Source organism: Atractosteus spatula, chromosome 27 (assembly GCF_055471065.1).
Source record: "Atractosteus spatula isolate fAtrSpa1 chromosome 27, fAtrSpa1.hap1, whole genome shotgun sequence".
Classification (NCBI taxonomy): Eukaryota; Metazoa; Chordata; class Actinopteri; order Semionotiformes; family Lepisosteidae; genus Atractosteus; species Atractosteus spatula.
This window is the reverse complement of record NC_142732.1, coordinates 213,261-237,112: the sequence shown is the minus strand read 5'-3', so window position 1 is coordinate 237,112 and position 23,852 is coordinate 213,261. Positions and strand designations below refer to the sequence as shown.

The 23,852-nt window shown below is 42.7% G+C and overlaps 1 protein-coding gene across 3 annotated transcripts; it reads right to left on the bottom strand.

The window, feature by feature from the left end:
- Window positions 1-730: 730 nt before the first annotated feature.
- On the bottom strand, window positions 731-23,540 carry LOC148814069 (E3 ubiquitin-protein ligase rififylin). 3 transcript variants are annotated; one of them, XR_016086144.1, is made up of 8 exons: window positions 23,370-23,539; window positions 14,901-15,082; window positions 12,237-12,599; window positions 11,900-11,977; window positions 9,729-9,939; window positions 8,947-8,970; window positions 8,141-8,424; window positions 731-745 (listed from the first exon to the last, which is right to left on the bottom strand). XR_016086144.1 is itself a non-coding variant. In XM_088907152.1 (7 exons), the coding sequence occupies exons 2-7, from the start codon at window positions 15,072-15,074 to the stop codon at window positions 8,243-8,245; spliced, it is 1,032 nt and encodes a 343-aa protein (XP_088763278.1). In that variant the 5' UTR covers window positions 15,075-15,082; window positions 23,370-23,540; the 3' UTR covers window positions 4,184-8,242. The 3 variants fall into 3 exon arrangements, 2 of the variants coding, with proteins under 2 accessions (XP_088763278.1, XP_088763279.1); XM_088907152.1 differs by lacking the exon at window positions 731-745 and having other exon boundaries at window positions 4,184-8,424; window positions 23,370-23,540; XM_088907153.1 differs by lacking the exons at window positions 731-745; window positions 8,947-8,970 and having other exon boundaries at window positions 4,184-8,424.
- Between the last annotated feature and the right edge of the window lie 312 nt (window positions 23,541-23,852).

Below are 23,852 nucleotides of genomic sequence, written 5' to 3'. Positions count from 1 at the left end.
GTTTTTGTGTGGCTGGAGGGTCTAGGCCAAGACTCACAGACTAAGAAATTGATTGAAAGAGGCTCAGGATTCCTGGAAGATCACCTGCATTCTTTTTGGTATAACCTCAAGGTTATATAAGTGTATATTAGTTTTATTTTCCACTATGACAGCTTTTAAAGAAGAATCCTGTTTCTGTATAAGATCTGAGGTGTATAAAATGAACAGTTTAAGAGGATCATCCATCCTTCCATTTCCTCACCGCTTTATCCAGCACAAGGGGCCTGGAGAAGCAGAGCGGGAGCTCATCCCTGCAAGGAGGGGTTCACTCTAGACGGGACACCAGTCCACCCCAGCCATCACACAGACAAACACACCAGGGCCAGTTTTTCCAGAAGCCAATTAAACTACCTTGAATATCCGCTAGGTGGCAGCATTGTCTTCAGTTACGCAACGAGTGGTTTAATTCGTCATAACGCCTTACTAGTGCACTAAAAAAGCTTGACCTCACGCTTTAATCTGTATCATTAGCTTAACCACTAAGATCAATGAAGACGGTTGTATGAATTTTATTATAGATATATATTTAATGTAGTATTAAATGTAACTGGTTGCAAGAAGAAACATTTAAAGACAAAGGCACCAATTCTTAAAGTTTTTGGATCATGGCTAGCCAGGACTGGTCAATGTGGAGTCTAGGGACAGTCTCAGGCGGTTTGTGTGGCCCTGCTGGAAGCAACACAGGCTCCTGTTCCTCTTCCAGATCCTGGACAAGGATTCAAACAACAGGGAGTCAGTCATTCTGCCCATCTTGTTCATTTGGAAGTCACACTTAATTAATCATATTTGTCTAGATGTTTCTTAAAAATGCCCAAAGTTTGTGTTTCAACCACCTGATTGGGAAGCCTGTTCCAGATATACACCTCTTTGTGTGAAGACGTTTCCTGCTCTCCATCCTGTTTGAATTCTGTTTCAGTTTGCAGTTGTGACCTCGTCCTCAATTCATGACATGTGAAAAGCCCCCAGGGCAGACCTGTCTTCATCTACACCCCTAGTATAACTAATGTATAACCAGCTAGAAATATCCATCTTATCTACTGAAGCTTAAAATACTTTAACTTGTCTGGGTGATACCAAGATCATTCTTTTCATTCATTTTGAATATAACGTTTCAATATTTTGATGGTGTCGTGACAAAAACTGAACACGCATAAGTGAGGTTTTACTAGATCTTTGTAAAGCTTAAGCATAACTTTCTGAATTTTAATTCCACTCTTCTTGCTCTATACCCAAACATTTTGCTTATTTGTTGTTTTACAATATTGTCTTGATGCAGTTGTTTTCTAAGTTGTCTCCTGATCTAGCACCAATGATCATTTCCCATAATTCACCTGTTGCAGAAGTCAGACTGATTGATCTTTAAAACAATTGTCTTAAAAATGTCAATCTGGTCATCCAGGAATAGAGTGGGTAGATGCATTTCCTGGTCTGAAAGGAAATGTTTATACGCAGACTGAGTTTTCTAATCCTTAAAGGATTGCATGGAGACTGGATTTGAGCATCAGAAATCCTGAAAGGCACCAGCACAGTTGATCGAAATGGTTTCCATCAAGGCCAGTTTTTAACATGAGGTTTGGAAACTTGGTGCCTGGAAAGTCCACAACACAATTTGAGCTGATTCTTCAACAGCTAAGCAAGGCTAACCACAGAGCTGCAGTGTATCTCTCTTCCAGACGTCTCTTGTGCTCTCGGTTTCATATCAGTCCTTGTATATACTGTATATTATGTGCAGAAGCACCTGAGAAGAATTATAAGTAGAACTGGAACCCCTGCATTTAAATATCTCGGTATTTTCCACTAATATGCATTCTACACCAGTACATAGACTATGGCTTCTGTTAATATTTGCGCAGCAGCCTGTGTGACGTGAATGATTGAAGTGGGTTTAACACTTGAGAGAACACATCGATCTTTCATTGTTACAGGTTTCACACCTGCAAAAGGCCAGTACAATTTAAGGGAAAAAACCAGTGGTGAATCTCTAAATATTAAGGGTTGTAAATGTTTTGTACTGTGTGTACTTCCATAAATGTATCTTGCTGTAAATGAAAATGTTTTTATATTACAATGTACCTTTTTACTCAATGAAAGCTTTGCTTGTTTTTCTGTGCTGTAAAAATAAAATTAGAACCAAGAACTTTTGAGGTCATGTTTATACTGTATTATAAAAACGTGATGAAAAGGTCTATTCCAGTAAATATCAGGTTCCATTATCAATACCAAACAACTCAACCATGTTTCTTCAAACTGGAGTGCATTTAGTCTAAAAAGGGCATAGTTGCTAGTCATAGACACCTCTAAATGTTTGCTTGTATTTTCTTAATACTTTCTTAATCCCAAAAGCATCTCAAATGGTCTGTATCAGGTAAACTGCTTTCTCAGGGGGTGCAGGACGTTCCAAAACACTCTGTAAATGTGGAAAACAGGAGAGGTTTTATCTGTAAATGTTTCCTCCTATGAAGCTGGAGTTTATTTCACTTCTTGCCAGAATTAGTGTATTTGGCTGTTTCGATTAATCTCAACAAACCTTTATTTTCTTGCTGGCTGTGCAGAATGAAGTAGTCTATGCATTATGGGTGAAAAAGGAACTGTATTATGTTTAAGATGCTAAATGCAGGAATTATTTTGTATGAGGTGCTTCTTATCTTCAGTCAGGAGCAGCTGCTCCAATTCATGCAGCATGTACTGAGGACTCAATACATTCAGTTTCAATACATTTCCATAAATACAGAGGAGGAAAAAGGATTGACTCATGTACCCCAGCTGTGAAAGTAGTTAGCCCTAATTCATAAGGACTGAACAACTGCAACAACTGAACACAAAGACAAATCCACATGCTGCCATGGGTCCCTAACGGAACCTTTGGCTTATATTTAGATTAATCTTGTGCATGATGTGAAAAGATCTCTCCTTCAGGCTGAATATTGCTTTCTTTCAAATCTGAATGACTTAAAATGAAAACTGTGTTGATTGCCTGCCTACCATTTTTAGGATACTCTCTACATTCACATAACTCTGCCAAGACAGAGGCAAGACTCTGCATGAAAGCCAGGAAATTAGGTCAAAACCTCCACTTTAGTTGGAGTGAACACCACTAATATCACTAGTGAGATGGCAAGATCATCCTGAAAAGAACAGCAAAGCAATAGCAGAATCTGTGAATAGATTCTGTCAAAACCCTCCTTGGCTGGCCCTCAAAAGCACACAGAGGCTTGTGTGTGGGTTTCCTTCGTCACGTGCCTCATCACACAGCTCTATTCACACCCTGCTGACAGGAGTCGTCACCGAGACTGATCCTCTCATTCCGCCCGCGCCCGGGCAGCTCACAGCGGCTGGCAAGTGGCCAGGCTCCACGCAGTTTTCACTGGCAACGGCTGGCATCTTGAGGGTACATGAACTGTCTTGTTTATTTCCTAGCCTGGAGGCAAAAGTTGATCTTTCTGCTATTGATTTTGTGTATCAGGTGGTTATAAGGGTGTCTGCAATGTTTCTGAAGCACTTAAAAGATTATTTCAAGAATCCAGCATTAGCCACAGTTGCAATTTTGAAAAGCAGCATGCAGTGAGAAAGTGGCTGCGTAATTATATTGTCGTGGATCTAATTGAAAGAAACATCACGGCAAGACCTGAGGCTGGAAAGAGCAATGTGACAGGAGGACCCGAGGGGAGAGAAAAGAGGTGTAAGAAAGAAGACCACAAGGACAAACTAAGGACCAGAGGAGAACAGTGACCAGAACACAAACCTGACAAGGATATATGGAATGAGAGTCTTCCCCACCCCCCCTCCCAATTTGGACAAATGTTTTTTAAATGAAATATACTGGTGGCAGGTTAGCAGCCTATGGCATTTAGACAGGTTAATATTGGTTAATCTGGAGTTCAAACTATGAGCTGGGATTTCTTTTATCAGTTTTATTTTCATATATCAGAGCCCATACGATGCCCATCATCCCACTGCATGACAATTCAAAAACACAAGAAGAATTTATAAACCTGATTTCTACCATTTTTCTGACAGTTTCTTTTAACAAGACAGTCAGAATTTTGCCCCAGTTGTGAGTTCAAGCATACAGCCTGATTCAAGATCTATTTTTAGACTTACAGCAAACAATGAAGTAATGAAGGGTCAAAGGTACAAGTCTTATATATTTCCATTTCATACTGAATATACATCTTTAATACACTGCTTGGCCACAGGATAAATAAAAAAAGACTGTTTAATGGAATTTTTTATTATAAAAAAGTCAACTAAAATATTTGTACAATGAAAAGGCCTGTACAGGAAATACAAAATAAAATATTTTAAAACTTATTTTAACCTGTCCTTTAATTACAAAGACTTTGCCCATGGAATTAAGTTCACAAAGAAGAACGATGGTTTTGGAGATTGTGTAATCCACTAAACAGTATTAGGCACACTTGGCGCAACAGTCATTTAAATAATTGTATCTCTATGACAGAATCAGACTCTGGCAGTGACTGATCAAGTGAATCCCCAGAAAAAAAATAAATCAGAATGTACACACAAAACACTAAATAAAAAACACTATACCTACAGTCTAAAATAAATTTGTAGAATAATTTAAAGCATTTTGATTTTGTTGTGCTTTTCTTAGGAATTTCCCTACAGTAAACCTGAAAAAAAAAGTTATTGCTCCCAGCTCCCTTCCTATCCAGAGGCTAATAAGGTAACAATTAAACTCATCTGAAGGCTGTGAGAAATTCTGAGAAATACATGAAAACCCCATTTAAAGATGTTTACTTTCTTCACATATTAAGTACCTAAAAAACCTAAAGACCTAATTTTCCACTACAACTGACAGTCATGAACCCTTCTGAGCTGGACACAGGATAGTCTGACCCACAGCCAGCTGTTCTGTGCTTTAATAAGCAGGGGCCTGCTGAAGAGAAGGCTATCAAAGCTACTAACCTCCTGAAGGACAAGGCTGATAACACAGCGCTTCAGGATCATATGGCCACATTACTTAAAGGGGCACTGAAAAAAAAAAGACAGGACTCTGAATCTGCCCTCATGTGAAGTTCACATGGAGCAAGTGATCAGGGACACTGCAGATTCTTCACTCAGCCTGGGTAACCTTACATAAACAAGCGTGAGACACTGCTGAGGGCCAGGATGGCAATGTTGCCCATCACGTCTTTCTTCACCTATGCCAAGCACTTCGAAACAGAAGTGGATTTAAAAACTGTGTCCATTACTGTACATGTTCTAAGCCTTCAAAGTCATATGTTGAACAGTCAGTTTCCCGTAAACTAAAGGGTGATAAACCCATCGTGCAGCACAGTGGGGCAGTCTAAGGCTTTAACAACACAGGAAATCTGATGTGTTCTTGGTTATTATTCTCATTCAGACACACTGGGGGCTGTTCAATAACCTCAGTCCTGCCTTCAGCCAAACACACGTAGAAGTACTTTATTGCCTTTTATATGATTTATTACATACAGTACCTCACTATAGAATATTGATATGCAATTTCTTTCCTGGATGCAGATTAATCTTAACTTTGCTGATAGCTTTAAAGGAGAAAACTTCAATTACATTTGCAGATACAGCCATATGACATCAGGATTTGGAACACACTTTCCAGAAGAAAAAACAAACAATCTCATCAGGTTTAAAACAAACTTGGTTTTTGGAGAGCAGCTCAAGAATTACAGCATCGCTACCAATAGTCCAGCGTGGCCCCTAATGTTTCACAGTTACTTCTGAACAAACAGGTCTGAGCAAAAGATCCATCAGGGGGAATGAGACGGACACATTTCTGTATCCAGCACAACTAAACTTTATAAATGCAAAACCTGTGTTGCCGTTCCCTTTACGAGTGTAGACACACTCCTTGGAACTGAGCAGTGAAATCAGCACCATCCCATTCATCTGAGTGTCATGGGGCAGGCGTATCTCTGTGGGAGTCTGCGAATCGATGGAATTGATGCTGTAGTGTTGAAGTTGTTGGTGAAGCTGATGGCAAACAGGCCCAATATTAGGGTGTATGCGAGTATTTTGTGGTGCAAGAGCCTGCACTTCGGTCATGAACTGGATCATGTTGCCATGTCGTCTTACATGCTCTGTTTGCATGTTGTATTCCAAGAGCTCCAAACCAGCTGCCTGGAGTCTCAATCCTGAGGATTCTCCTGTCCCTCCTAACGAGGTTAGGATCCTCAATAACTGAAGGCTGCGAAGAAGGGATTAGTTAGCCCAATCAATCACAAATTGAGCAGGCTGTAACATGGGAAAAGGTGGGACACCTGCTGGATTCAGGCCCCTGGGGACACAGGAGTAGGGAGCTCCTGCTATAGAGTTTCAGGTCACTTGCTGAAAAGGCAAAAGGTTGTGAGAAAAGAAAAAAAAAACTTGATGGAGAAACTCCAGCTCAGTGAAAATAAAGGCCTTGGAGCACTTCACTGACTTCAATACATTCCTCATTAAGATGGTTGATTGCAAGCAGCTAGAGCAGAGTCTGACCTGGGCACAGCGTGGCAAGAGGAGAAGAATAGCAGTCTGTCAAATTATAGAATATTCCTACATTGTTTTAAACAACGAGAAGCTTGTTAATGTCTTTACAACTGCCAATAGGGAAATCTGTTTAACAATGTTATTGATAATTGTAGCTTAGGTGGGCTATCATCCTGACTTAATAAACACCTTCAAACGCAAGGGGGCAGCGCTGTCGTTTGCCCTTGCTTAGATTCTAACGAAGTCTAGCAGCAGTTACGATTAACAATGATGAGAATCTCTATAGTCCATTTATTTCTAGTCTGTGTTGACTGTCAACTCCTGTCAAGTAGAAATAAAGTTAATCTTATCTTACAATTAATTTTTCACACCTTCCTGTTTTTATGTAACATCAGACAGCCTGTTTAAAGGGGAGAGCACCTGCTGGCTGGGATGGCGATTCCAACATATCTTGAAATTAAGGATGTAAAATGTCTAGTTTCCGAGTAAGAAAAAATTACAAAATGCTGAAGTTTTACAAAGAATTTTGATAAATTACTGTCCCCTCTCCAGTTTTGTTGTTACATTTGAAAAATACATCGTCTCTAAAGGACGGCTAGGCATTCAGGCACCACAGCAGGTCTGGACAGTCCGGTCTCAAAGTCAACTAGAGGCACAAACACGTGCTGCCTTTTACTCATAGAAGACAAGCCACCCAGTGGACCTGCAATGCAGCTCTGAAGGACAGGCAGGGTCAACAGGTGCAGATCACTCCACCAGAGCAAGTGAAAGGCCCAGAAGGCCAGTTACACCAAACACCTATACTGACTCACTCTCCTAACTGTCTCCTAAAGTGCAGCACAAATCCATAGAGTGCATTAACGGTCAAGTATTATGTCTCCATACCAAAACCTAAGGTACTTCCTGCTGCCAGGCACAGGACCTCTATAGGTTAAGTCAACTCAGCTGATATGTACAGAAAGAGGACAACAGTCAGATTCTGGATTTTTATTAATACCAGACACCGCAGGTCAGACTGTCACTGTCTCTGGACCTTGGCAATACCACAGCACAAAACCAACAACGAGGCTGTATATTGTGCAGTGACGTGACCAGCAGCAGCAGATCTCAGTCTTGACTGTTGTTGATACAATGCTCAGTATTGCTGGGTAAAACCACACGGGTGTCCCTCCAGAGAACTTAACTTCCATTTAATTCCATCAGTGTTCAACATCAACAATACTCCCGGAACAATCACCAACTCTGAAAATTCCTTGCATATGGTATTTCCCACCAAATTTTGAAGTTGAGTTGTATTTAGGAAGTCTAGTCCAAGCATGATTTCATAACTGCTTAGAAATGTAACTATTTGTCAATATTATTTCAACTTAATTGCCTAGCCTTTGCTTTATTCCTTTGTGGGGAAAATTAAACCCTTTATGTTGCTAGATGCTACAAATAGGAAGATCTGAACTGCTGGAGCCAAAGAAAAATGACAGAATCCAAGATACAAGAGGATGTTTGCCTGGCAGAATACCTTTAAGTACCTTAAAGCCCTGCTGTTTCAACACAACGGGAGACACCGCCTTCTGAATAGAGCAAGGGCCCCTTGCGTCACCCAATCAGAGAAGGACTTTTCAACACAGCCCACCTGTACTGATCCAACATCCAGAGAGAACCTGCAGATGCACTCTTTGGTCTGGAAGGCTGAGGTTCCCAGAAGGCCACACGTCTGCAGCCGTGCAGTTCCTCCTCAGGATCTGAACACGTGCACGGCTCTCACCACGTACTGCCTGCAGATGGGACACTCGCTCATGAGCTTGCCACACTTGGTACAGGTAACCATGTGGCCGCACTCCAGCAGCACGCAGTCAATGGGGGAGTCCATGCAGATCTTACACAGGTTCTCCTCCATGCCAGGTGGGCCAGAAGGATCTAGGAGAAGAACAAGGGAATCACAGGTATTACATCTGCACTGTACAGTCTCATGGGCTTGTATTAGAATCTGCAGAAAAAATCAACTAAAGTCTGTTTCTGCCAACTTGAGTACACTGACGGTATTGTACACATGAAACATTTTTAAAAAACAAATTGAATTATTCTCCAGTGTGATAATGCAACATGTTGTGAAAATGGTTTATAAGTAGTTTTTGCACATTTGTGATGTTTTATAAAACTACTTGCCCTTTGTCCTGTCTATGGACAGTATCCACAATCTGATTGACCTATCTAATTAATTTATGATGCAGGAACATTAACACAAAGTTTTAGTCATCAGACAGTCAACTAGCAATCTACATCTCTATTACTGTTTTTTCAGTGTTTAAAAAACAGTATTTTTGAGAACAACAGATGGTTTGGGGTTGTTGATGCTGTGGGACTATTTCTAAGTATAAAATGTTTCAATTTGTATAATACCTGTTAAGCCAAATTAACACAACCGTAACCTCAACTTACCAGTAGTGTTTCCATTGTTTGAAACTGTAAAAAGAAACAAAAAAATAGTATCATGATCTCTACTACTTGTGTAAGTATGCCTATGGGGTATCAATTTATGTCTGATTTAGGGAAATCTGACAAAAGCTCTGACTTTATCCTGGATGCTAGACAAAACAGACTCAATCATCTGTATCTCCTTGCCACAACACAAAAAACTGGACTCAAAGGGCAAATTAAGTACAAAATAATTTGGGCATACCCAGACTTACTGGACACTGACTGATTACACTGACACTGGGGCTCTTCAGGGAACCAACAGTCAGAGAAAACAGATAGTTGCTCCCTCTTGCTTCTATAGTTTGTTTTATAAGATCTCTTGGAGTTCTTTAGTGCTCCATTTGTGAAACTGATGTGCACAATTAAAAAAAATCAGTGGCTCAAAAATAAAATTCAGTAAAACAGGTCTCGATAATTGTGAGGAATTTAAATAAGGATAGTTCAACCACTGCACCCCTCATGGCGGAGGGCAAGCTGTAAAACTGCACTTCCTGTGACTTCCTGCGTGCCAGCAGTCACAGCTCTCCACTAGTCTAACTGCCTTGTTGAGGTGCTACAGAATTCGCGACCTGCCCCATGACAACTGGCTCTGCAGGTGGGCATGGCCACCCCTCGTATCGCCACCCAAATACGTAGTCATGAGTCAAGCTCACTCTTAAAGAAACAGCAACTGCAAATTTAGAATAGAGGATATAGAGGCTGCGGAAAGTATTAAATAAGAGAAGACTGATTTCTCAGCTTACCCAGATTCTGCAGCTCTTGCTGATCATTGTAGAGTCGGGTGACTCTCTCCATAAGCTCCCACTTCTCACAACAGCCCTTGTAGTCAACAAAGTTGCGGGCCAGGATCTCCTTCAGCTGCCGGACACTCAAGGCCTCAATGTCTTCAGCGTTGGTCAAGTCGGACAGGGAGGCCCTGCGGCCTGGGGCCGGAGTCTCTTCCACATCTGAGGACTGAGGAGAGGGGGCTGCTCAGTACCAAGAACGCAACATGCTAAAGCGGTCATTATGCTCGACAGCCAGGCATGAACATTGGCCACAATCAGGAGCCACATGAACCCTCGGCAAGGGCTCCATGCTGATGCTGTGATGTTGTGAATGTTCTGTACCAGACAGGTTACATACCACTGACATGGCCAATTTAAAAGCCTTACTTCAGTCTTCAACTAAAATGCAAAATAAGCCTTTCTAAAAGTTTTTATTCAGCATTACAAAATATTTGTTTGTAATGGGTGGGTAGAATGTGGGTCTTAATTCTATTTACACAGATCTTTTGTTCATCGGGCTGTAGACTTTTTTCAACCTCCCACATGTACAAGAGGAGCCCCATTATCAGACGTTGACGAGCGATGTGGAACTTAGATCTCCCAGAGGGGAACTTGCATGCCAAATGAAGCCTATTCAGCTTTCAAGAAGCAGGATTACAGCAAAACAGGAGCAGACTTTCCCATCCACAGTTAATCTACTTAACAGAAAGACAGGAGGAATCAGAAACACTTGTCAGTTTAAAACAGTTTGCATTTTTCACGTCATACCCAAGCAAATTAAAAATGTCAATTGTGTTTTTTTTATATCTAGGCTTAAGGCTCCTGACCTTCAAGGGGCGAGTGACAGAGGGCCAACGCAGTCCAACCGGAAGGGATGTCACAGCAACTGAGGGAGCCCCAGCACCAGGGGGCCTCTGCCAGCCAGCGACACGACCCGGAATGTCGAGGCCCTAGAGCTCCCCCCGAAGTCAGGGCAAGTGCCTTTATTACTCGAGCCGCTCGGAAGACTGGAGACATTTTTATACCGGCCAAGGAAGCCCTGACTAACTCTGACTTTAGACCAGGGTCCGTCAATGCTAGCCTTACAGATCCTTGGTCTTATCTGGTTTTTATTTTAAGCATTGAATCATTCAACTATATTTGCCTGATAATGGTTTTCAGCACATAGCTCAGTTAGGCTCTGCAACAAAGCATCCCGTTTTAAACTGTTTCAATTGCCAGACATCCCCCGAAACAACTGAGTAGTTTACATGGATTAGTGACTTCCACCTAAGCACAGTACAGGTTGAAGGAACGCAAACTGATACAGCCTTTTCTCCCTCAAAACAGAAGCTTCTGCTGCACAGGGCATGAAGATCTTAAAACAAACCTGTTCCACTTTCCTGCTGGGAAATCCAATTGGACTCACAGATAATATCCAGTAATGTAAGAATATTAAATGTCAAACTTAATCACATTTATTACAGGAGAAGAGTGTAAATGAATGGGGTCAGGAAAACGCTTAACAACTGATAAATGGTCTGTGACATGCAGATTATAATTATGCATCCGTCTTCTCACTGAAAAGTGATATTTCTCAAAAGGCACAGCACATAGCAGACCTAAAGGAATTCATTTTTAAATGGCTTTGTCAGCCGAAGAAACTTTCTAGAGGTTTGATAGAATTTCAAGATTTAGCAGTTTGCTGCCGTTTTTTGAAATGTGAGCGATGAGCAGCGGGATTGAAACAGACAAGGACGTAGAGTCCTCTGCCTTAAGCCAGATACGTATTCACATGAGCCATGTGGACAGAGGGTCACGGGACACATGGCACAAGAGCCTGACAAATCAAGAACTATCTTGGGTCAGAAATGGCAGATATTTACAGCCATTTATGCTGTTAACTGTACTCTTTACTTACACCGTATACTGTTGATTGTACGGTCTAATACACTTTCACTTACAGAGACACCAATATGAAGCCCAAGAGTTCAGAATTGACTTTACAACAGATGAACACATTGTACTATAAGAAAGCCCTACAGTGGAGCAAAGAGAAAATTAAAAGGGGTGAGAGGGGGTGTCTCAGTTTTTAGGGGCACTTGTGCTGCCGAGGTGCAAACTTGCAGCGCGCCAGGTACCCAGCACTCACTCTGGCCCTGCTGTACCTGTGACTCCTGCTCCTCCTGGGGCGCTGGCTCGGTCTCACTGGCTGGTGTCTCGCCTGGACAGGAAGGCACTGGGCTCTGCAGCAAAATTCAACACCTGCATTTAGTTAACTGGCCTTGCTTTCCCTCTCGGAAAGGAAAGGAAAAGCACCTAGCTGCTCAGGAAGCTCATGCAAGAGTTCACAGCCTGAAGCAAAACCACCTGATAATAGCGAGAACCTCCACGTGCTCACTTCTCCAGGTCAGATATAAACAAGATATCCACACGTAGCTGAGCTGCTCCTGTGCTCCTGCTCATGAGCGTTTCTGTGACGGTACATGAGAACACAGGGCCTACCTGCTGGTTGCCGCGCGGGAGGCAGGCAGGAGCTGGACCTTGGGATGTGGAGGGGGAGGCTGGACCGGGAGTGGGGCCGGGCTGGGGTGTGTGGGATTGGGCGTCTCCATGGCTGCTGCTGCTGCTGGGAGTCTGCCGGCCCATGACCAGCTCCACCAGCTCCTCCTTTTCTCGGCACATCTGTGTGGAGACCTCGTGCAGGTGCAGGTAGTCCCGCAGGTCCTTCACCTTCAGCTTCATCAGCTCCGCCCGCTCCGAGAGAATTCCGCGGAAGCGGCGGCACGTATGACACACCCGCAGGCCGAACTCCGGCTGGTCCGAGCACCTGCCGCAGAAGCTCTTCTTGCAGTCCGTGCACACATGCTGCACACAGAGCAGAAACACTACCGTCAGGGGAGAAATGAAACAGCCGCACTGGGCTAGATCTTGGGTGGACACACCTGTGCAGACAAACAGATTCTGAACGGCACGCGTTTCCAAGTGCGTGTACAGACGGTCTTCGTCAGGGTCTGACAAACTGAGGACAATGTGTAGCCCATTCTCACATAAGAAAAAATTCTGTTTATGTATTCATCGCCACCAACAAGTTTCTTTTCAAACATTTACTTGTTTGAAGCTTATGTGCTAATGGGAAATAATATTCAGAGTCTTTGAGTTTCTCCTGAGATGGGAGAAAATGTTCATAGGTCAATAATGTTTGGGTCGCTTCATAACGTAAAGTGTTATATGAACAAAAAACACATATAGTGCATTGCTCAGTCAGCACCATCTCTGCTGTTCAGCATGGTGCTGACCCCAAAGTTATATTTCTACTTCTCACAAGCAGGGGCTGGAAAACTTGTCAAGACTGATGGAAAACACAGATGGAGCAAAGAAAAGGCAAATCTTAGAGGAAAGCCCACTTCACACCTAAGACTGGGACAAACATTAATCTCTAGCAGGACACTGACCCAAACCTACACTGGAGTGTCTTAAGAATAAGGAAGTGAATGTCCTTGAGTGTGCCAGTCACAGTTCTAACTCGAATCTTACTGAGAATCCATGGAAAGACTTGAAAACGACTGTGCATAAGCAATTTACCAAAAGGACTTTTGCTGCTATAATCACTGCCAAAGACGCTCCCACCAAATCTTCATAAAAGTTTAATAAATGTGTATGTATCATTTTGTAATTTTACAAAATGAGACACCAAAGGAAGGGCTTGAATACTTCCAAACTGCACCATGAAAGTAAGTTTCTATACTTATATAAATGTAATATTGCATAAGTGAAGATGTTTTTATCTTTTAGAAGTTTATAACTAACCAGTATCTGATGAGTTGTTAATTAGCATTAAGATCAGCTGAATCAGAGTGACTTAAACTGCGTCATTCAAAGCACTAAAGCTGATCTGTGAATTTTGCAGAGACAGAATGCTTTTTGACACCATGTAATTAGCTATTTTGCAGTTCTTTATGAAAGATTAGATTAGTTAATTCACTAAGACCCAAAGATTCATAAGGCTGTTTTTGAGGAAAGGGACAGTTCCATTATAAATATAATCTGTCATCATCAAAACTGCTTATTCCTGTTAAGAGTCACTGCAACACAGAGCCAAGCCTGGAAGCACAGGGTGAAAGGTAGGACTGGGCCTGAGACACGACCACCAGTCCATCGGAGGACATATATAGAAACAGAAGATTTAGAAACAGCGCATCTTCAGCAGGCTAGAGAAAACCCACACAAACTCGGCAGAAAGCTCTCCATTCCAGAACCCAGCCCTGGGCTGAAGAGCAGTGAGGCAGCGACGCAAACTCCTATTCCACCTGGCTGCAGCACCACCCACTTCTCTTGCAAGAACATTCATTTGAAAAACTGAAGTGGTACACAGGAAATATAACTAATATAACTAAACTGTCTTAAGATCCCTTCACTTGTTGAGTTGAACGTTACGTAGAAGTACATTATTCTCAAGAAAAATCTGCTTCCTTCCTGGTGAAATGTGCCAGCAGGGGAACAGCTCAGTGTAACTGTGGTAATATACTGTATGTAAATCCCATTGTATCTTTATTAAAGGTATTATTTCAGATTTTTTAAACACAGGCTACTGAGCTCTCATGACAGCACAACCCAGTGGTGATGTAACGCGTTTAGAAGGGACATTGAAACAAGATGCTGTAGTGACACACGAGCTGAAAGATACACCCTTCTCCTCCAGAGCCAGAGCAGTAAGCCATTTCATTAGGAACCTGGTCAGACCGGAAATTCAAGAATGAACTGTCATAAATACAACATCAAAATAAAGAGTGACTCAAGTTAATGAAAGACATTTAAAAAAATGATTCTGTCTTTCCCTTAAAGTCGTTTCAGGTATCCGCTATCCTGAGCTCCTGTGCTTCATCTGAGAAACAATATGGATGAGCATGCTGTAAAGTGATCCCAGCTCCCTGGGGTTGTGTATATTTTTTCCAGGGGACAATTAATAGGGGATCAAATATCCCTCAGACACTTTCAGTAAGTGTATTTTAAGGCACGCATATTCTTCATAAATTAAGCCTCTCAAAATGCAGACTTAAAAATGGGAATCAATTATATACTGCGGGTTAATGATAAGCACTGGCCTCATGTTTTTATTTTGCAATGTGTTACTGAGCACACTGGAGTGCTGGGGTTCCCCCTCCTTACCTTCCTGGATGAGGTGTCGAAGCGCCCCCCGCAGGCCTTGCAGGTTTGCTCTGGGGCGGGCGGGGAGGGGTAACTGCTGTACCCCGAGTTAGTGTAGGCCTGGCGCCTCGTGCTGCTGGTTTCCTCCACTGTAGTAGTATCCAGACACAGCCAGTTACAGCAGGAGGCCCACATGCTCCAGCCTGTCAACACAGAGGGGCTGTCAGAAGACACACGAGAGCAGCACAACGGGTTCAGACAAGGGGAGACCTTGCACCCCACCTTGCTTTCAGGGGGCAACTTCAGAGCTGAAGCAGCCTCCTAAAGGAAAGGGCACTGGTTTTGACTCCGTGGCTCGGCAGAATGACCCCAACACCCACATTTCTGTGTATAAGAAGGTCTCCCGTTTTCACCCTGACACCTGCTTTTCATTCACACAAGAAGATGTATAAAATATTTTAATACGAATGTGAAGCAGTGTAACAAAATCAGGGGAGGATCATCCAGCCGACAGAAGACATTTTACATGAAGTATAACAGACAAGTTAAGTGGCACACCCCTATCAAACGGCTCTCTAAAGTGATCGGAGACTTTGAGCAGTGTAAAGGTCAGAGGATGAATTTCAAATAAGGGAGATGGATATTTCATGACGGCGCTGCTGTCAGAGAAGAGGCCTTTGAAAATGCCAGGGCTCCGCGACCATCAAGTTCCACCTCTGACAGGGAGCAGCCTATGCTCCAATGCCTGATTAACGGTACCCATTCACCTTCTATCAGCCTGTGTTCACAGAGCAGGGCACTACAGCCAGCTCAGTCCCAGTAAGCACCAGTCTTTTCCAGATGAACACGTAAACAAGCTAAAAAGCTACTTCAACAGAGCATCCCCATGGACAGGAGAGAACAGGTTGGAAGCCAACAAATTTCTTGTGACATATTTAGTAGCATTCTTATAAAAACAGTCTACCTCAGGATGACGAGATTAGTTTTAGAGAAATTGAAATAATCTGTGGCACACAGCAGATTGACACAGGACTAAATACACAAGCATGAAAAGCATTTATCCTCTATGATAATACTAGGACTTATCATTCAGATTTACACTCGCATTCATCTTAATTTTTCCTCACCTGCTCAGAAGGAAAACTGAATTTGTTTTCCTCATTCCAGAGAATACCCAGAGGTATCAAATTATTATTTGAACGAAACACAGCAACTCAAGCTCATTGTCTACAAAACACAAAAGGGACTTCCCTTGTGGAAATGGCAATCCTGAATCACCTCAAGACAGGAAAGACAACAAGTTCAGGAACTTCCACACCAAAGGGATAGTTCAGGCGTTCAAGACGGGTAACCACAGCTATTTTGTCCTGCAGCAGTCAGCTTTATTAAAAAAGAAATATTATGCTAAATGGAAGCTAAGCACGACTGGTAAGAAATCTTAAGGATGCTTGGCAGACAAAAGCTAGCATTTTACATCATTGCTGCGGCTGTTATTATATAAGAACTTACATGGAGCTACCATCAGCTAATTAAGCCTAGCAGTGAATGTGGCACAGGCACAGTCAGATTTTTAATACACAAATGTTTCTAAAAGGAAAACGACCTTGCGACCAGATTATACTGCCACCCGGTACAATGTCTGACCTGGACTGTACATCTCTTAATAATGACCAGCACTGTAAGCTGCTTAAAGATGCCTCAATGCATCTCATCTTTAATACAACTTCCAAACACTTTCACCACTGGAACACTGGGTGTACAGACAGGAGTATTCCAGGATTCATCTTTATTACGCCTAATGCTAGAAGAAACACTACCAGGACAGCACAGCAGCTAGAAAGTAGGAAGCATAAACTTTTCTGTGATGTTTGTGTTCTGCTACTTGAGGTAGTGCAGGCTTTTAAAACAGGAAGAGATCACATTTAATTTGAAAAAAAAATCAGCATTCAACACGAGCTGTGGGAAGTGCTTTCCTTTGGCCGAGATGTTAACATCACTTGGGTGGGGTTTGTGCACTCCAGCGGTGGGCAGACTGGGTCTCTCAGAGGCAAAGTGCTTTGGGATCTTTTGGGTGTGCAGTACAAATTCTGTAGAGTCTCTACATCTGTGGAATTAACATTCACAAATTCGCTTCTACGAGTCGGTCTGACCAGCAGGGTCTTGGATGAAAGAAGAGCAGAGGAATGTTTGTCGTGAATTTCAGATTTGCAGTGCGACAGACTCAGATCATGAGGCAGATCTAGCATGTGAGTGAGCCCCTCTTTGCCCCCAAGCACCCACATCTCAACGTGCTCGTTTCTGTATCGTAACGAACGCTCCTGCTCCTGTCAGCTGCAGGGAAGGACAGGCTGGATACGACCTGACTGGCTCACTCACAGCATTATTGCCCAACTCATTACAGATGGACGTGCCAATCATAGAGACAGAGACAGCGCATGCTAGATGTAGTTAAATTTTTTAGTAATCTGCTAAAACATTTGTGATTACTGTTGTTTCTTTTAGTTGATCAATATTATTAAATAATTAACTTAAAGCAAATAACTTAATACTGTAATTAGCATACAAGGGAGGGTTACTTATGTTTAACCATTCATATTACTGTATATATGGGTATGGGCAAATCTGTCAATTGGTGACGTTCTCTGAACCAAACTCTCACAACTGTCAAGACCCTGCTGTACAGGATTATTAGAAGATGGATGAATATGCACTTCCTTCCAAAAGGGACTCGGAATAAAGCAGTTATTTTTAACCAATTCATTCTACAACATTAATTTCTTTTAATTGGGATGAAACTGCCTTGTCTGGGATCAGGAACCTTCCTTATTTTCTTGTACAAGTAGCACTTAGTCATTTAATATTAAGTATTTAAACTCATTTCTTAATGTTTAAATATTAACTTTCATTCCTGAATACAGCCCATCTGCTGTTGGGTTAACAGAATAACAAAGGCCTTTTACACGGCAGGACCCTCATGTATGATGTACATAATACTGCACTACAAAGATAAGACTAATACACAGTTGACATCTATGCCCTCCAGGGGATTACATGCTACAATCTCATTTAGGTGTCAAGTTAATAAACCTAGACACACAAATCATCACAATCCTATGGCACTGAACACAAGATGCAGAATCTATGCACTCTCTTCGAGACAATGAGGTGACACTCTGTGCAGAAAGTAGGTCCCATTTGCGAGAATCATGTCTACCCCATGTCAGGTGAGAGTACCAACTATACAAACGGAACATGGGGCTATTTAGAAATAGAATGAGGGGCTTACATTCATACTTTTAAAAGTGAAGCCCCAATGAAGAGCAATGGATTCTTTTTAAAAACGTCAAAATACACTAGGACGTGGACTACATGATACTTCCAGCACAGGAAAAACCAGTTCAAAAGGAATCTGGTGAACCAGGCCACGGGAAAAAACACACATGTTGACTGAATCTGAGTGGTGTCTGTGCATAATGCTCTGTGCAAAGTCCACAACAACAGTGAGGCTGGCTCTTGTGTCAGAGCTCAGAGTAAAGCCCCTATTGTAACTCATGCAGATCAGGAGCAATCACACAGATGGGTGCCATCGACCGCTTCCTGTCCCCAGAGACAGGAGAGACTCGCACTGGGAGCCACACAAGACCAGTACCAACTGAGGGGCAAAACTTCCAGATTCCGTCTAAAGTCCCTCCTAATAATTATGTACAAGAGGCCACACTGAAGCAGCAGCTACTTCCACCAGCACAGTGTTCAGGGTTTTTCATCCGTTTAGATGAAAGCGGTTTAGAAAACAATACTATACCGGATATAAAATGATTTTTCAAAGCATTGTGTGATTACTTAAGAAAAAAAGTACACAAGTCAAAATATGATCAAGACATTATAATTTCAAGTTTGGATAAATTACTAATTCAGCAGAAGTACATAGAAGAAAAAACATCAGCAATAGTTTCGGATAGATTTGCAGCAGTACAATACAAAGATGTTTATTTCTTCAGAGACCCTGAAGGGTCTGGTTGAGTACTGCACATCCTGACGATTCCAAAGAGAACCTTAAGGTATAAAAATAAAAGTTAATTGTTATTCCAGACAATTGTGACTCACAAAACATAAGTCAACTAAAGAGTAAATTAACTATTAACTCATTAAGTTAAAATAATTGAAAGGTGAAATGACATTCAAATCATTTTGGAAATATGTAAGTGTTTGAAACCATCATAATGAGACAGTCCACAAATCCAGTGCTCAAGAACCAGAATTCAGCAGGTTCTCTTCATAAGTTAAAAGCTGGAGACCTTAGAAAAGTGGAAAACTGGTGCAGTTATCGGATGACCAGTCTGTTCTGGGCTGCGCCCTGGGCCCACTGGCTCAATAAGAGAAGAGGTTGAGAGCAACCTTGCAAACTCTGCGGCCAGCAGAAGAGGTTTGGATCCATTAATGATCCACAAGGAAAAACTGGAAATGAAGATGTGCGATGGCCAAGCATGGCCTTCATTGGTAGATTGAAGACTTCTATAAACTTGGCACCAACACTTGTTTAAATTAATACAATATACAGCATGCACAAGTCTGCATGAAAAAAAAGAGAAATTGAAGCTAATTGCAATTGCTGCATATAACATTCCTTGACATTTACTGAGGAGCCACACACACCGTTTCAGAACGTTTTCAATGTTTTGGGGTCAATGGTATATTAAAGTGGACTAGAAGAGACCTGTTTTTTGGTCATGAATTAAACCATGCTCTCAAAGGAGACAATGAGTTTAAACTCAATTAATCAGGTTTAATTGTCTTATAAAGCCAGTCTATGAAACACATACTGTATAAGATTTGTGAAAATTAAAATTAATAGAACGGGTCACTGTAATGTGGAGGTGGCAAACAGAGAGCAGGGGGCCTTTTTAAATTAACATCCCAGGACCTGGACACTCACTACCACCCACTCGGACATGGGATGGCTAAACCCCACTGGATTTCCATTCCAACCTACTACTTTTACTCATTCTGAAGCTGATAAATTTAGCACCAAAATTCAGCAGCATCACGTCAGCACGAATCACCGCAGACAGGAGCCCGTCAGCTGACTGGACTTTCACGCCCAACACTGACCCGGCGTCCGCGGTGAGTAACTGGCACTGCGAATCATCACACTGCCCCGCGATACAAAGCCTGCTTTCGCTAGGGAGGCCTGCTGTTCAAAGAGCTTCCGTCTGCTCACAAAACAGCTTTACAAGAGTGATTAATAATAGGTATGAATGAGTGCCAGATATTTCGAGAAGATGCTCGTGAACAACGGCACAATAATACACCTGCAGCTTATTATAAGCTGTTTTATTAATTAAACCTTTTGGAATAGGCACCATGATACAAAACAGATGCAGCTCTTCAGGTAGTAAAAAAAAAGTTAGTTGATTAAATTCCTGGTTTGAAGGAAATGTCAGGGACGTTAAGGACACTGAGAGGGTTATATAAGGACTTAGTGCAGATATTTAAAATCTTGAAAGGCAAATTGCCAGCTACTACCAAATTCTTCTCAGTGGTACTCTATCATTATCAACAAATGTGTCACCCCAACACATAACCATAAACACAGTGCTTTTCCAAACATCACAATTATTCTTTTAAAAAAAACCTTACAGAGTGAATTACATTCAGAAACAAATATGGACAGGGATAAACAAATTCCAGATAATGAAGGAAAGGACAGACACCAACCAAAAAGACACAGATTTACACCCTGGACAATCCACAGACAATCAGTCACAGGACATCTATCAAATCTTAAGGCACCTCAATTCATTTAAGGTTCGATACACACACATGACGTCTGCTGACACCTTTATTCAACTTGACTTACACACTTTGCCCTTGTATACTGCTGGGCAGTTTCCCAGAGCAAACAGCGCACTTAAAAGTAGAAGAGCAGCACCTCATCGAGGATTTGAGTCCAAAGCCTTTATAAGCTACACGTACAGAGGCCCAAGGACTACTAAAGACAGCTACCCCAGAAAGACTATGATCGAACTATAAGGGAGACTGGGCTGCACAGCTTCAGTCTCATCTAGTAACTGTAAACAGGCCAGGTTTTTGTTACAGCCAGAATGTTCAGTTTGTAAAACAATGGCATCATTAATGTGAATCAGAGCAATAACCACAGAGAAAAAGCTTCAATGCTGCATTTTATGGCCTATTCTAGAAACTAACCGAGCTGTTAAAATGTATTGTTCATCTTGGACTGCCTTGTAAACTTCAAATGTAGACTCCAGAAACCATGAAGGATGAAGACTTCGATGAAGGATTCTCCTCTCACTTTTGAATGGCAAATTTTCCGGAAATCCAAAGCACAAATTATTTTTGCAAAAATACAAAACTTGATTTTGTGCCCTTTCAGAGTAACTTGGTGAACACAGACAGCTTGCAGCATCATTAACAAAACAGGCCAAATGTTCTCAGGACTCCATTAAAGGAAATTCAGAGAAAACTAATTTCTAGTATAAACGACAGGAGCAGGATATAAATGAAGACTGTGTGCGCTCACTTTTTTTGCAGAGTGTACGGAAAGAATGTAGTTTGCCTGGCGGAGACCAAAACTATGTGAAACACGCACTCATCAAGAAGCTCAGCTGCAAAGAGGAAAACGGGTCAAGAAGAGGAGTGAAAAAATCCAGCCTCATTTTCAAGAGATGTTAAACCATTAATATATCACATTTTCTGAAGCACCACTATGAGCAAATAAGAACACAAATCAAAAGAACTTTAAATGCAAATGGGGCCTTACTGGTCTAACAGAGGCAAACAGGGGTGAATGCTTCTGCTTATGAGTCACCCACATACCAAACTGCTCTTTGGAAAGTGTGCCCTAAAAATATTAACGAATGCATTTTTAAAATGATTAAAAAATAGCTCAACGGTGCTGTGCAGTACATTTCAGCATGCCCTGTCCCTTCTAACTGACTCACACGCTTGAGTCTTTAGCAAAGCAAAGGCGGGACACTCCATGGCAATACTGAACACGTGCAAGTGAGCAGTACTGCCAGTCACAGCCACAGCTTCACTGCACTCAGCTCACCACAAGAAATCATGTTTACTTTTAGGATGTCAGAGCCAAAATGTCCAAAACAGCTAGAGAAAACAGAAATGAAAGCCACTTTCTTCCAACAAAACCCACATTGTATCCTGTCAATATTGTATAAATGTGTTATGAATAAATTGAAAGCTGTCAGCAAACTAGGGCCACAGGCTCAGAAACTCCACCCAGAGGGAAGAGCACCACCTGCTGGTCCACCAGTGCCAGTCTCAGCAGCTGGTTCTGCTGGCTGGGCCTCTGGGACCTGACAGAATCAGACCACAGGGTAGCTCAACAGGCCTTCCCAGACTGAACACCAAGAGACCAAACCTCAACAAGAGTAACAAAACTCACAAAACCACTCCTTGTAAAAGCTGACAGTCAAAGACAAATAGTTTGTTGAAACAATTAAGTGTTCTCTTGAATTAGTCTTGCACTTTTTCTGCCTAGCTGCGGGCCTTTGCTTTGATGAAAACAAAACCTTTTTCTGCTGCGGACTGCAAGTGAAAAAACACAAGGTGCACATCATAGCAATAACAAAAACGATGTTTTTTTTCCCCAAATCGGTATTAAATAGTTACGTAGAAAAGAAGTCCAGCAATGACACGCGGATTACATCGAAATACTCAGAGTGCAAACAGGGTAGCCACGGTTGAGAAACCGACAGCCCAAACAAAATCACACACCCCGCTCGGGCTGAAGTTTTTGTGAGATAATTACAAGCCTACGTACCCAGAGCACCTGTCTCACTGCCTGGCAGGTCTTTCTCGCCGGTTCGTGTGCGGGTCAGCTACACGAGAGGGAGAGAGACAGCGCGGGTGTGGAAACACCTGAAACTAACAGCGACCAGCGGCTCCTCTCCCGCACTGGCGTCCGTGACCACTCACACACAGCGGGCAGGCTGAAGCAGGACACCCGCTGAAGATGAGCTCCCGGAGCCCAGCTGTGCGGGGAGCGCCGAATTCATCACGCACGCCGCTCCCACTCACCTGTCCCACCTGCGCGGCGGCGCGTCACGCCACGTCACGCACACGCAACAACAGGCAACTTCGAAATAACCGTCTCCCACCCGCAAATATCTCGCAACATCCCGTGGGTCCGTTTCGCGCTTGGAGCGGATAACCCAGCTGCACACCGACCGCGGGGAAGGGGGAACGACTTCTCCTTTGTTGTACAGGGCGAATACTTCAAGATATAACAAGTTTGTTGTTGGTAATAATAAGTCAAATAAAAGTTACAAACTTCACAGAAGCATGACCATTTCAAGTTAGTCTCCCTGCCCGACCAAAGTTCAGATACTTTAACTTCAGCCAGGCTTTATTAATCACCTTAACGGAAACTCCCAGCAACGGTGCCAACAGTTGATACCAACAAACCCACTTGAACAACAACACAAGTTTGACAGTCGCCCGCACTTCTCGTACCTTCGGCTCCGCAGACTGGCTCCCCACACGCACGATCTGGGGTCTGAACGGGGTATCAGAGGGGCTGAGACGGTGTCATACGAGAACCCGGAGCTCTGCTGAAGTTAAACCGAAACCCAGGAAGAAAATGACAGCGACACTCTCCCCCGGCACCGCCGCCTCCCCCCGCTGGGCACGGGAGCGCGCACGCCCCGCCGCGGCCGCACGCACGGCCGATCCACAGGAGGCGGGGGCGCGCACGCGCTTCACCGGCAGCTCTCTTCATCCCGCACTGCTACATGAATATGTACCATCCTGAACATGAATTTACACCCTGAACGCTTGGTACGATTAACTGTAGGGCCCAGAAGTAAACTCGCCGACGATCTGTGCTGTGGGGATTGCATACGTGCCTGGATCCTGACCGGCCTTGGCAGTTGTTTTCGTGCAGTTTCGGTTACCACGGAAACAAAGGGAAAACTACGTTTTATTCAGTATTTCTTT